The sequence below is a fragment of the Orbicella faveolata genome, unplaced genomic scaffold (genome assembly GCF_042242905.1).
Source record: "Orbicella faveolata isolate gen_17 unplaced genomic scaffold, um_ofav_v1 contig_15, whole genome shotgun sequence".
NCBI classification, from domain to species: Eukaryota; Metazoa; Cnidaria; class Anthozoa; order Scleractinia; family Merulinidae; genus Orbicella; species Orbicella faveolata.
The window spans coordinates 6,118,479-6,130,636 of NW_028301542.1; the positions used below are offsets into that span (position 1 = coordinate 6,118,479).

General features: G+C 39.0%; 1 protein-coding gene and 2 long non-coding RNA genes across 9 annotated transcripts in view; 2 read left to right on the forward strand and 1 right to left on the reverse strand.

Annotated features, from left to right (window-relative positions):
• LOC149113262 (uncharacterized) overlaps positions 1-12,158 on the forward strand; it is a 216,184-nt gene that overhangs the window by 31,448 nt on the left and 172,578 nt on the right. The window lies entirely within an intron of this gene.
• The window catches only part of LOC110055510 (Golgi-pH regulating cation channel-like), a 105,601-nt gene that overhangs the window by 24,194 nt on the left and 69,249 nt on the right, over positions 1-12,158 (reverse strand). For 3 of the 6 annotated variants that reach the window (XM_089288163.1, XM_089288162.1, XM_089288161.1), the window contains exons 1-2: positions 591-743; positions 348-408 (exon numbers count right to left, since the gene is read on the reverse strand). The exons of 1 other annotated variant lie outside the window; for it this stretch is intronic. In XM_089288163.1, coding sequence (XP_089144289.1) covers positions 348-408; positions 591-695 — 166 coding nt within the window. In that variant the 5' untranslated portion in view covers positions 696-743. Of the gene's footprint in view, positions 1-347; positions 409-590; positions 744-12,158 lie in introns of those variants that run through there. 2 more of the 6 variants (XM_089288160.1, XM_089288159.1) reach the window with 1 other exon arrangement.
• On the forward strand, positions 804-12,042 carry LOC149113263 (uncharacterized). 2 transcript variants are annotated; one of them, XR_016206740.1, is made up of 6 exons: positions 804-918; positions 6,559-7,613; positions 9,049-9,180; positions 9,410-9,557; positions 10,386-10,554; positions 11,232-12,042. It is a non-coding gene; the product is annotated as an uncharacterized LOC149113263 (long non-coding RNA). The 2 variants fall into 2 exon arrangements; XR_016206741.1 differs by lacking the exons at positions 9,049-9,180; positions 9,410-9,557.

A 12,158-nucleotide genomic window follows, 5' to 3' on the forward strand; every position in this document is an offset into this window, starting at 1 on the left:
AAAATTGGACAGATGAGTAGGGAGACTCCCACATTACTGAGCTGGCTGGCATGTGATATTGAACTTTTCTTCTAGGCATACCTTGATGAAAACTACAAGTATGCACAGAGCTCAGTATTCTACAAGTACACTGTCATATCGTTTTTGATTTTTCATGTTTCCCAAAGAATTATAGGAGGAATCTTTGATTTTAAAAGCCACGTTCTTTAGAAAATGCTGCAACTAACATCGCTAATTCACAATAAAAAAGAAGCTACCGAAAAAAAAAAAAGGAAAAAACTAAACTTATTTTCCCATATTAATTTAACAGAATTTAATAGCTTAAGTTTTATTTGCAATTAACAAACCTTTTATTGCGACACTGTAGTTTTTGTTCATTGTTTTGGCAAAGACATCAAACGTCTGGTTCTGTAAACAAACATTACAATGTTACTTCAAATCTATTTTCAAGACAAACGCATAGACAAAACGGGATCCACATGCAAAAAGAAACAGGAGCTAAACAGGAGTGAATCTCCAGCATAATTTACAGACAAGAAAATACAGTATTCAGCAACCGAATTTCAGTACCTAAAACAAATATTACTAACCTCCTTGAAATGCAAGTCTTTTTTGCCCGGTTCTGGGAGACAGCAAACTGAAACCAGGAAAAAAATCAAGAGCGAAATAACGAAATATCGCTTGCCCGCCGCCATCTTCCTTCGAACGAAACTTTGTTTTCAGCATCAGTCATGCGCAAAAGAAGTTGATGACGTTTACAAGATGGCGTTTCAGATCGTCACGGGTAGGGACGGGATGTTTTTTGTATTCAGAATTCAAGATGGCGGACTGTTGAAGGCAAAGGTGACAACAGTTGTCCCCTGCAAGAACTTTATACAGAAGCAATTATTCAAGCTGCGGGCTGGAGATAACATTGAGGTATTTCTAATCATAATGTTGAAGGGTTGAGAGAAAAACAGGGGAAAATGCCAACGAGGAGTAGGTTTTCTCAAGAAACTCCGAAAGATCAGATGTTTGGTTATGCAACTGTCTCTTGAACTTTCATCAGGCCATCTTTTGATATCTTTTCAGTATCAGTATCATATTTGCTCTCCAGACCGGACAACTATTTATTTTACCGAGCTATGGGAAAACTAAATGGGTTTGAATGGGGCTGACTGATCTTAAGCACGTGTATATTTCAGTGTAGCACTGTTTTGGAAGCGTTAACGTGTTGAGAAGTAAACAGACAAGTAAATTGTTTACTTTTGGAAACAAAAGCAAACTTTATAAGACATTTATAGGATGCATATATACCAATGTAGTGCTGAGTAAATAAATATGGCAGCCGAAAATTATAACCATAAAATTTTATAAAGTCAGTTCCGTAATAAAAACAGATACAATAACATAAACACAACACACGTAAAGAGTAGATATACCTATAAATTCAGTTGAAATAAGGGGAAAACATATACAAGATTCGCACTAAACTTATTGTGTATCTATCCTGTGTATAATGAATTAGGATCTATAGAAACTACAGTGGTTGACAGTTACTCGAGTTAGCGGCGGTTGAAACAAACCATGGAACCATATCATCAGCATTTTAACTCTTTCAAGTGACTTTTTGTTGGAGACCAGACCAGGTTTTTAGCCAGGATTTAAAAAGTGGCCATCCAAAATGTGCTTAATAGGACCTGCACATATAAACAGTTTATATGGTAATTACATACATGTATGAAAAATAAAGCGATTTTCTTTACTAAGTGGCCGTCCACAGGATGCCTGGACACCAATCTGGCTAAAAGCCTAGACCAGACCTTCAAAGTTAATTCCAAAATTACAGTGTATATACCTATTACTTACCTAATAAAGTATCTGTATACATATTTGCATCGATTCAAAATAACTTTGAAATTTTCAGGGGTTTCATTACATCCGCTTTCAGTGTTAAATGCGTAGGCGACATCTTTCGACCATCTGTCGACATCCCATTTTTCGACATGCTTCGTAAATGGCTGAAATACCGTTTACCTGTGAAACAAGCAATTTTTCTGGTTATTAGCGGAACAAATGACAAGTACACCTGTATATGAAGAAGCTAGTCATAAAAGGGGATAAGTGACGATTTTGGTTGCTTTTCTTTTTTTTTGGCTCCAAATTAGCTGGATTTTTGCATGTGGTCTTCAATGTAATAGAAAAACGTGGTTCTGTATTTTTGTCGCTGGTTTTTGCTTTGTTTTCGAGTTAAAACGTAGGCAAAAAACTTGGCTTTTCCTAGCCATGTCTTTAGGAGTTTATTTGTTGAACAGCAAACAGGCAGACTGTTTGTAGTGTATGAAGTCAAAACCAAATCCCACAGCATATAGAGCGGAAATCTGGGAACAGATTGTTTACATCGGCTATTGTGACGTGAACACAACAGGTGAATCGATCAAGCGTCAAACGAAATGCCATCAAACAAAAAAGAGATGTGCCGCATTAGAGCTCTGTCAACTAATATCTTAAGCATTGTTTTAAAGTACCTTGTATGCCTGCCTGGTGGTTGAGAGGCATCATAAAGCCTCGATAAACCCGTAAGTCATCAGCACGTTTTAAAAAATCAAAATGTGTTCTGAAACTTCGAAGGCAGCTGATATACCGTAATCGTGTTATCGGCGTTCGAAGTCAGATCGAGCCAGGTAGCAAAGTCCAAGAGCAGTTCTTGCCCAAGAAAAATACCCTCTGGTGAGTTGTGGCCCATTTGCCAAGCGTTGCTAGCGTCAAAGTTTGGAAAGCGAGAACTGGTTTTAGACTTATAAAAATTTGTCTTGTATGGACCGCCATGTTTTCCCGCGCACCAGGTGTAAAGACCCTTCCCGGCATGCATTGCGATTACGTTCTGCGGACGTTTCTCTAACTGGTAACTAGATTTAAACATAATGGCCAGCAAGTGGCGATTGTGTGATCCAGTTTGCGTTGATTTTATTTCAAATCGGCATGATTTGTAGTGTTTTGAGCTTCTGGGATCAGGGGACATGCAGATGTATGGAGACCCGTACGTTGCGCAGAAGGGTTAATCGGTTAATCTGTCAGCCCTATTTATAGAGCGTTTTCACATGGAGTCATCAAATTCTTAAATCCAAAATTAAACAGCCACCAAAGTTGTTATCCTCATCAGGCATAAGAGGTACCAGCGCATTTTAAACTTGGAAGTTATGGCGGTGCGTGACATAAAGCTACGATCGCGTTTGGCGAAAACTATGTTTTATCTCGTGATTTTTTAGCCATTTAAGACGTTGCCGTATTTGGAAAAGTGCTTATTGAAATGTTTATTTGTTTCATTTTATTTTTATTTACACCTTTCTTGACCTGAAATCAACATTTTTGAGCTTACACGTTGCGTGAAATTACCATTTTCAGGAGCCCATCATGGGCTCCTACCATTTTGCTGTTTTCTAAGTTAAACCAACATCCTTGCCGTCACGCGTTAGCGTCAAATCAACATTTTAACCTATTTAGACTTGAAATCAACATCATTGAGCTTATGCGCTGCGTGAAATTACCATTTTGCTGTTTTCTAAGTGAAATTAACATCCTCGCCGTCAAGCGTTAACGTGAAATCAACATTTTAACCTATTTAGACCTAGAATCAACATCATTGAGCTTATGCGCTGCGTGAAATTGACATTTTGCTGGTTTCTAAGTGAAACCAACATCCTTGCCGTCACGCGTTAACGTGAAATCAACATTTTCACCTATTTAGACCTGAAATCAACATCATTGAGCTTATGCGCTGCGTGAAATTACCATTTTGCTGTTTTCTAAGTGAAATTAACATCCTTGCCGTCAAGCGTTAACGTGAAATCAACATTTTCACCTATTTAGACCTGAAATCAAACCAACATCCTTGCCGTCACGCGTTAACGTGAAATCAACATTTTAAGCTATTTAGACCTGGAATCAACATCATTGAGCTTATGCGCAGCGTGAAATTACCATTTTGCTGGTTTCTAAGTGAAACCAACATCCTTGCCGTCACGCGTTAACGTGAAATCAACATTTTAACCTATTTAGACCTGAAATCAACATCATTGAGCTTATGCGTCGCGTGAGGAAATTGACATTTTGCTGGTTTCTAAGTGAAATCAACCTCCTTGCCGTCACGCGTTAACGTGAAATCAACATTTAAACCTTTTTCGACCTAAAATTAACATCTTTGAGCTTATACGTTGCGTGAAATTGACATTTTGCTGCTTTCTAAGTGAAATCAAAGTCCTTGCGGTTGCGGCGGGTCGAGCCTTTGTTATGATAAACCGAGGCAAGACTTCGACTTATAACAAAGGCTTGGCTTGGCTATTATAATAAAGGATCGGCTCTGTTTATCATAACAAAGGCCCGGCTTCGTTTATTTGCAGCCTCAGCGGGAAAAGGGCGTTAGGTATTTTAATCAAAAGTGAATTTTGTTGAAAACGCTCCAAATTTCGCATGCAGTGTTGTTTAGGTATGTTTAGCAATGTCCCGTAGTTTTTCCGCTAAACTTTGCTTCGTTTTCGGGATATTGCGTATGCAAAAAACCACTCGGTTTTCCTAGCGGCGTCTTTATAAAGCGAAGCAAAAACCAGCGGCAAAAATACAGGGACACGTTTTTCTATTACATTGGAGACCACATGCAAAAATTCAGCTAATTTGGAGCAAAAAAAAAAGAAAAGCAACCAAAATCGTTACTTATCCCCTTTTATGACTAGCTTCTTCATATGATAATTACTGACCTCAAATGAATGAAGAAGATTGTGGACTCCATTTAATAATTCAAACGATTTTAGTGTAGTCGATCGACTCTCAGTAGTGACTTCTGGTAGAATTGGGCCGCTGCCGCTCAGTTAATATTCGAAAGATGTAAACATGCATTTGGCCTCTATGACAACCACTGTACATGTACCAATGACCTTTTGAATTTGGGGTACTGTTGGTGCAAGGCAGGTGGAGCAGTGTTGGAAGAGCTGCAACAGAGAATTTTCGAAGACCAGGAACTTTCTTCCAAAAGGGGCACTTTCTTCCTCTGAGTCTGTCGTGTCATCACCCATAACAATATCTTCCTCGTCTTTGATTTCTTCTTCCTAATCGTCGAAAGTCCTGAAAAATCGTAATGAAAGAGAGTACTTTGAATATTCCACAAAATAAAAGGTGATGGCCAGAACGGCAACTTGCTGCAAGAAATGACCATGTAGATGTCACTAACCACTCCTCGTCCTCTTTTTCTCCATGGCAAGAGTAGTGATCGCAACTGCTCTCTTGATCATCATTTACGTCCTCGTCTTCTTCATCCTGTTCAACATCAAAATTTTCATCCGACTTTTCTTCAATGAGAGAACATCGCACTGCACTGGAAAAGGCTGGTGACGAATGTAATGTTTTACTATGAGTCTTGGGTTACCCACCCTACCAGCAGAGCTGCTTACACTTCCCCCGAGAAGAAGGGGAAGGGGTAAGGAAACTGCCTCCCAGCAGAGTGTCTTTTTGAGATACATATAGATGATCATCTTTATATACCAATACAAATAGTTAGAGGGTTTGTTTTTACATTCCAGTTGCATCACGATTATTGTATCGTATGGTCAACGGAAGTAGTATAAACAACTTACTCTTTTTAAAAGGTGTTTGCGTCTGCACTGAACGATACTCTCTCCTTCTAATTTGGGTTAGGCGACTTTTTGTCTGCAAACAGTTAAGTAACAAAATAAATAAAAACCTAAGGAAAGGGATCAAGGGATCATTGTAGTTGTACTGTAATCTACCGACAGTTTTAAGAATCTGCGTCCCCCTCTCCCTTTCTCCGCTGGAAAATAAACCTAAACGTTTTAAGAGAGTACAAGTTGCTATGGAAATGCAGAGATCTACTTTATCCTAAACAATTTTGATGTTTATGACAAATCTGAGAACTCTGCAAGTTTCAACAGGTGAAGTGCATGGTAATAAAACTAAAGTAGAAAAGAGCAAGTAAAGAGTTATTTTTTAGTAAAAAATCGAATTAACTAAAACAGACGGTAAAACACTAACTAGGAGAAATTTGATTTCGGACGGAGGGGCAACATCAACACCTCCCGTTGCTTTGTGGCTGTTGCTGCTGACTCTGGAAGCCATCTCGCCTTTTTTAGGCCGTAGACTCGCGTTAAGTGTAAATACACAGCGAAAACCTGTAGCTCTTTCATTCGATGCCTTCCTTTTCAGTTCATCTTCATCATTGGTCTCAACACTTTGAGCTTTATCAGACTCGGTTGATGCTATCTTTTCCAGATCATCAGCATTTGTCTCGATACTCTGATCAGCTCTCTCCGGCTCGCCAAGCAATTCATCTAGCATCTGATAATGAAGAATAAAAATAAAACTTCCCCACTGGCCTTTATTTGGTGTAATTTTATGTAAAGAACATGCATGCCCCGGTTTCACGTTTGTCCTGATCGGTAGGCTTATTTATAAAGGCCAGTTTAACCCCCACTTTTTGTCGCTCCAATTTCTTTTGTATATTAGTAAATCGCGAGGATATATTGTTAGCTTGATTACAAGATCTTTTGCATCTAATAACTGACCCGACAGGGTGGAAAGAACTTGACTTGGAAAACTTGATGAGGCTCATATCTACAGCTCCTTGGCACTGATTCCGGTTCACATGCGTTAAAACGCAACTTCAGTAAATGTGGTAAGATGTGCGACATCGGAACATTTCTAATGTGAGTTAACATTATATTTTGTGCATAAGTTTATCCAGTGTTTAGCTCAGATTAGAAATTGTAAAGTAGAGCTCTACACCTGAGGCAAAGCAATCTAACAATAGCTTTACAGCAACTTAACCTCTAGCTTTCTCCGTTTCTCAAAGGCTGCACGACGGCATTCCGTGTTGGAGGAGCGTTTTCTCGACGGTTCGTTGTTAACTGATACCTGCTCTACGGTTTTCCTTTCAAAGTTAAAAATCGTTGGTAAGGCATCTGGTTTCAGTCTCAGTTTTTTAAGCTTGAACTGGACTCCAAATGTTGCCCTTAATGCGAGATTTTGCTCGAAGCATTGAGGAGAAAAATGAGCGGAGCAAAGTTTAGATGCCGCAGTTGGAGTAAAATCCTTCCTTTTCATTAGTCTCAACCATTCTTTACAACGCTTCTCATCTTTGAGAGGAAAGGAAAAAAAGCTCACTCCAGATTTGGAAGAATTACTGCAATTAAATGCGGCACAAAACACCATATTTGCTGTTCTGAAGTTTGTAATTCCCGCTCTTCTAGCGCGAGGAAGCTCACCAAATGTGACGTCACAAGATCTCTTTCCGATGAATTTTCCGAAGTTTCTCCGAACCGTTCCGTTTGTGACACGAAGAAAAAAGGCTGTTTTTAAAGTGAGACATCTCAGCGACCTTTTGACTAAATCGTTTAAGACTTTGGATTTTGATTATTTACATCATTGTCTTTCATTTTAACTTAAAATCAAGATAGGTCAAATTTCGTTGCATTTGACCTTTAAAGAACAATTGGAAGAGGTTATGAGATCCATTGCTTTCTTATTATATTGCCGTGGTCTCGTTGTAAATACTTCCACAGCCTTGTACTTTAACACAAACGTTGCGTTTGATGAGCGGACAAGTTTCTTGAGTGTCCAGAGAGCGGGTAAGTGTTCTGATTATCTTTGTAGAGTTTGTTTAGCATTGAGCGTCTACTTCCAGAAGAATGGTTGGTTTTCTTTGCCTTTCGTGGTTCATTAATTAATTAATTACTACACCTAGCTTTTTTTCGCGGTGGGATGGAATTAGAATTTTTATGGGGGTACATATGGATAGCAAAGAGTGTTGAACACATAACCGAACCGGGAACTGAAGTGCTTTGTATCTTCAAAGATTATATTGATTAACGTTGTTTTGAAGTGTAGTCTTGAATGTTGGAAAGGTTAGGGGGGAATATTTTGCTTGGAAGCTCTCTAAACAAGGGATTTCCTTGAAGCAGAGAAACAAGTGAAATTTTTGTTCAGGTCTCTGATAGTCTGTGAAAAATTTCGGGCTTCTTGTACGAGGAAAACTTACTATATATTTATTTTATTGATTTAAATCTATCATTTATCCATGCTTCCTGCTCCTTCTAAGTCCTTTATTCTCGACTGTTCGAGAACGCCACTTTCTCAATCTACGTCTTGACGCTTTCCTTTCGGCTGAATCATTACGGTCCCTAGAGCTACTACAGGAAACCGGAATGAAGATATTATTTCGATTCCACTCGGTCGATAGTTTACTTTATCAATTTGAAATTACTGACTCTTAAAATCGTGATGAGCATTTAACAAAAAAATTTAAGTGAAAGTGAAGAATGATCATCGCAAAGAAGAAGCCTGAAAAAAACCGTTGAAGCCCTGATTTTTTTCAGGCTTCTTCTTTCCAGTCGCTTAAATTGGAAAATTAACTGCGATGATCATTCTTCACTTTCATCTACAACCGCAGTTCATATATGAATTATTTCATATAAACTTCACATCATTTCACTCCTCACGGGAAGATATGAACTCAATTAATTGACCTCGCTCCCAATGTGTGGCTTCATAGCTCAGTTGGTAGAGCATCGCACCGGTATCGTGGAGGTCACGGGTTCGAATCCCGTTGAAGCCCTGATTTTTTTCAGGCTTCTTTCCAATTGCTTAAATTGGAAAATTAACTGCGATGATCATTCTTCACTTTCATCTACAACCGCAGTTCATATATGAATTACTTCATATAAACTTCACATCATTTCACTCCTCACGGGAAGATATGAACTCAATTAATTGACCTCGCTCCCAATGTGTGGCTTCATAGCTCAGTTGGTAGAGCATCGCACCGGTATCGCGGAGGTCATGGGTTCGAATCCCGTTGAAGCCCTGATTTTTTCAGGCTTCTTCTTTCCAATTGCTTAAATTGGAAAATTAACTGCGATGATCATTCTTCACTTTCATCTACAACCGCAGTTCATATATGAATTATTTCATATAAACTTCACATCAAAAAAATCTAAGTTTGCATGGTGCTTAAGTTTCCCAGTTCTTGTAATTGTACTTTCAATGTCCTATTTGTTTTAACAGCAATCGTTTAGAGCTCCATTCAAAATGGCGTACAACTTTTTCGTCATATTCGTCTTGCTGAGTTCTACTTTTGGTAGTCCCGCTCATAAGAACCACGAGAGAGGAAAGGACTTTTATTTTTCGCCTAAAAAGGTAAGCTTTTGATCTCTCTGCTTTGCTTTACTATCATTTTAATGACATTTTAAACAGTCGATACCTTTTTTGTTCGTGTAATCTTCTTTCTGTGAACTTTTGCCGTTGCCCAATATATAAGGAATGCATATTCCAAGATTCAGTACTTTGACAAGGCTGACTCTTGAAAAAGTTGGCATACTGGTCAGTGGAGTAAATTAGCTTAAACTCTGTCGTTTTTTACAACAAGGTCATGGATTTCACTGTTCACATCAGCGAGGCTGGTGAAGAATACAGCGAGGAGATCGAGGTGAACCCAAACAAGGGAACAGAATTGTTTCAAGTTCTCCCTCATCCTGGCGTGGGATTGCAGTGACACCTTACATGATTTCAAACAAGTAAGCTTACTATTACAAGTTGTTTTTGCTTATCTCTGCTTAGAAAAAAAACTTTAAGATTCATTACCTCATACAAGGAAACACGGCGGCGAAGGCATTCGGAAATCACAATACTCACAATGTTTCAAAGGAGCTCCACAACTTAAAAATTAAAGTTCAGCCTCAATTTTCAAGTTCGTCGTTTGTAATCCATGTCAATCTTCTCCATCCTTAATTATTGTTGCTCTTTTATGGTTTATTATTATCTCTTTAGTCTTTTTCTATCTTAGAAAACTACTCTTTTTAGGTTCCCTTCAAGTTAAGGGCAATTTTGCACCCTGCCAAAATAACTTAAAATGCCGTGACTGGGCTCCTCCAAATCTGGTCTGAAGGATCTTTCAGTTTTAGTAGACAATGCTACACACTGGCCTAAGTTAGTTTGTTCCTTTTCAAGTGGAAGCAAAATTTTATGTCTTCTGTGTTCACTTAGGATGCTTGTTTACAGGATGAATACATACATGCATATTTCCTTTCCTCTTCCTTTTACTATACATGCGAGAGTTTTTCAGTTTCATGTCGTGTTGGAATTCTTCTAGATAGCCAATCGTGACTGAAAAAGTATATCCAAGATAAAATAATTTGATTCCAAGATAGCCGAGTTAGCAAGGTTCTGCTGTAGTTTCTTTTACTATAGTCAAATCCCTTGGGCAATACGTTTACTGTCCAAACCTCCTTTCTGACTCATTTATTATATCTCAGTTTTGCTCACAGAATTTGACCATGTTGCGATTTCCGTACAGGGGTCCATATCTACTGACACCAATTTTTATTTTCCGTTCATTCCATCAGATGGTTATTACAGAGACCAGGCGGATTGACACCACTTGGATTGTTAACGGTGAACTGACTGATCGTTCTGCACTCAGTGACCAGTTATCAGATTTTTGTGCACAGTATCCGATATACCACGTGAAAAAAGCGTAAGAGAGTCTGGAGGTGACAGGAATCGAAACAAAAGGTGAGGTGATAGAATTTTCTAATCAGTGGTCAAGTTTTGGTGATGTTCACTGGGCGAAAATTGTGCCTAAAATGCTTTTATAACATATGTGTTAATGTGGTGCGTACTCTGATTGGCCAATAGCCGGAGGAAATTGTACTTATAAAGTCACGGAAAAAAACTGCTACAGTTTTGGATAGGAGGTACGGTATGACTGCGCCCTTTCAAAAATCAAATCAGTGTACTTTTGAAAAACTGATGCAGTTGAACCCGCAACATTTGAGAGACAGTGTTAAGCCAAGATTTGCGGTTGCAGTATGGAATGTTTAGGTTATATATATATAGTAAGCACTGAAATTCGTTCTTCTCTTTTGCGTAAAAGAAATGAATAACAAAATACAAGCTAGGATATTAAGAGATGTTTTTTTTTATTGAGCGTACGTCGCTTACAACAGCATTGTAAACAATAATATGGTGGAAAATAAATTTGACGATGGCCAAGTTTAACATCCTGTTAGCATCTCGCGTTACGACCGCTTCAGGCACAAATAAACTACAAGCTACTACATCACTGACCAGCCATGCCTCATTACCCAGATTTTGCCGACTTTTTAGTGGTGGAATTATCGTTGCTTCGCTTGATTTCTAACTTTCTTGGGTAAGCGATTTGAATGAGCACCTCTCTGGTTCTTTTGCAGAAAGAGCACATCGTGCTCGGAGAGAACAACCATGGACCTTCATGACGGTGAACCTTTGTGCCATTGGGGCATGGACCTGAATACTGCCTACCAAAAATGTCCCAAGCCTGAATGGAAACTGCACGAATACCACAGCTGTGTCAAATACGTCGAGTGCAGTGATGATAGTGGCAAGTCATATGACCAAGGCTGCATAACTTTTCACGACTATCGCTTTCTTGTGTGCTACGAGTTTATTTGCGAGAACAACAACATGGATCAAGATGATCATCAACGATATGGGTCTGGCTCAGGCCAAGGGTCTGGGGAGGAGTCTGGTTAGGGTGGATCAGGCGATGTTTTGGAACGACTGTAATCAGATTGGATCCGGCAATGTCAGGTCAAATGCAGTTCCTCTTTTCCCTTAGTTGTCGTCCGAAAAGAAAAAGACTTGAAGGAAGAATTGACCGCGCAAAAACTGGGGATAAGCTGCCCAACTCGCCCCAGGCAACCACGCGGATAGCTGTAGAGACGAGGTCGCTCTCACTTTTGGCGCGGTCTTTATTTCCTCTCGCCCGCCTCTTTTAATTCGACCAAGGAAAGGGTAAAAAAATAACTGCTCAGAGTAAATGTGTTTTCGGATAGGATATGCTATTTTCATATCCTGGATTTGACTGATTTTTTTGGCGTAAAACGTGATTTTCTTAAACGTAATTCAGTTTTCAGTTCGCATTGAATTGTGATTTTGTAGCCATCGGCAGGAATTCCGTGAACTAAATAAAATATGAAAACTTAAGTTTCATTTTGAATAAAGAATGTTCGACAAAAAGAACTCTATTGTAGTTTGATATTTATACCTAATCGTACCTTTTTTGTTCGGCGGCATATCAGGCGAGTTCGGTCGAGTCATGGTTCGTATTTTAGCTCCACTACGTCTCGCCAAAATAC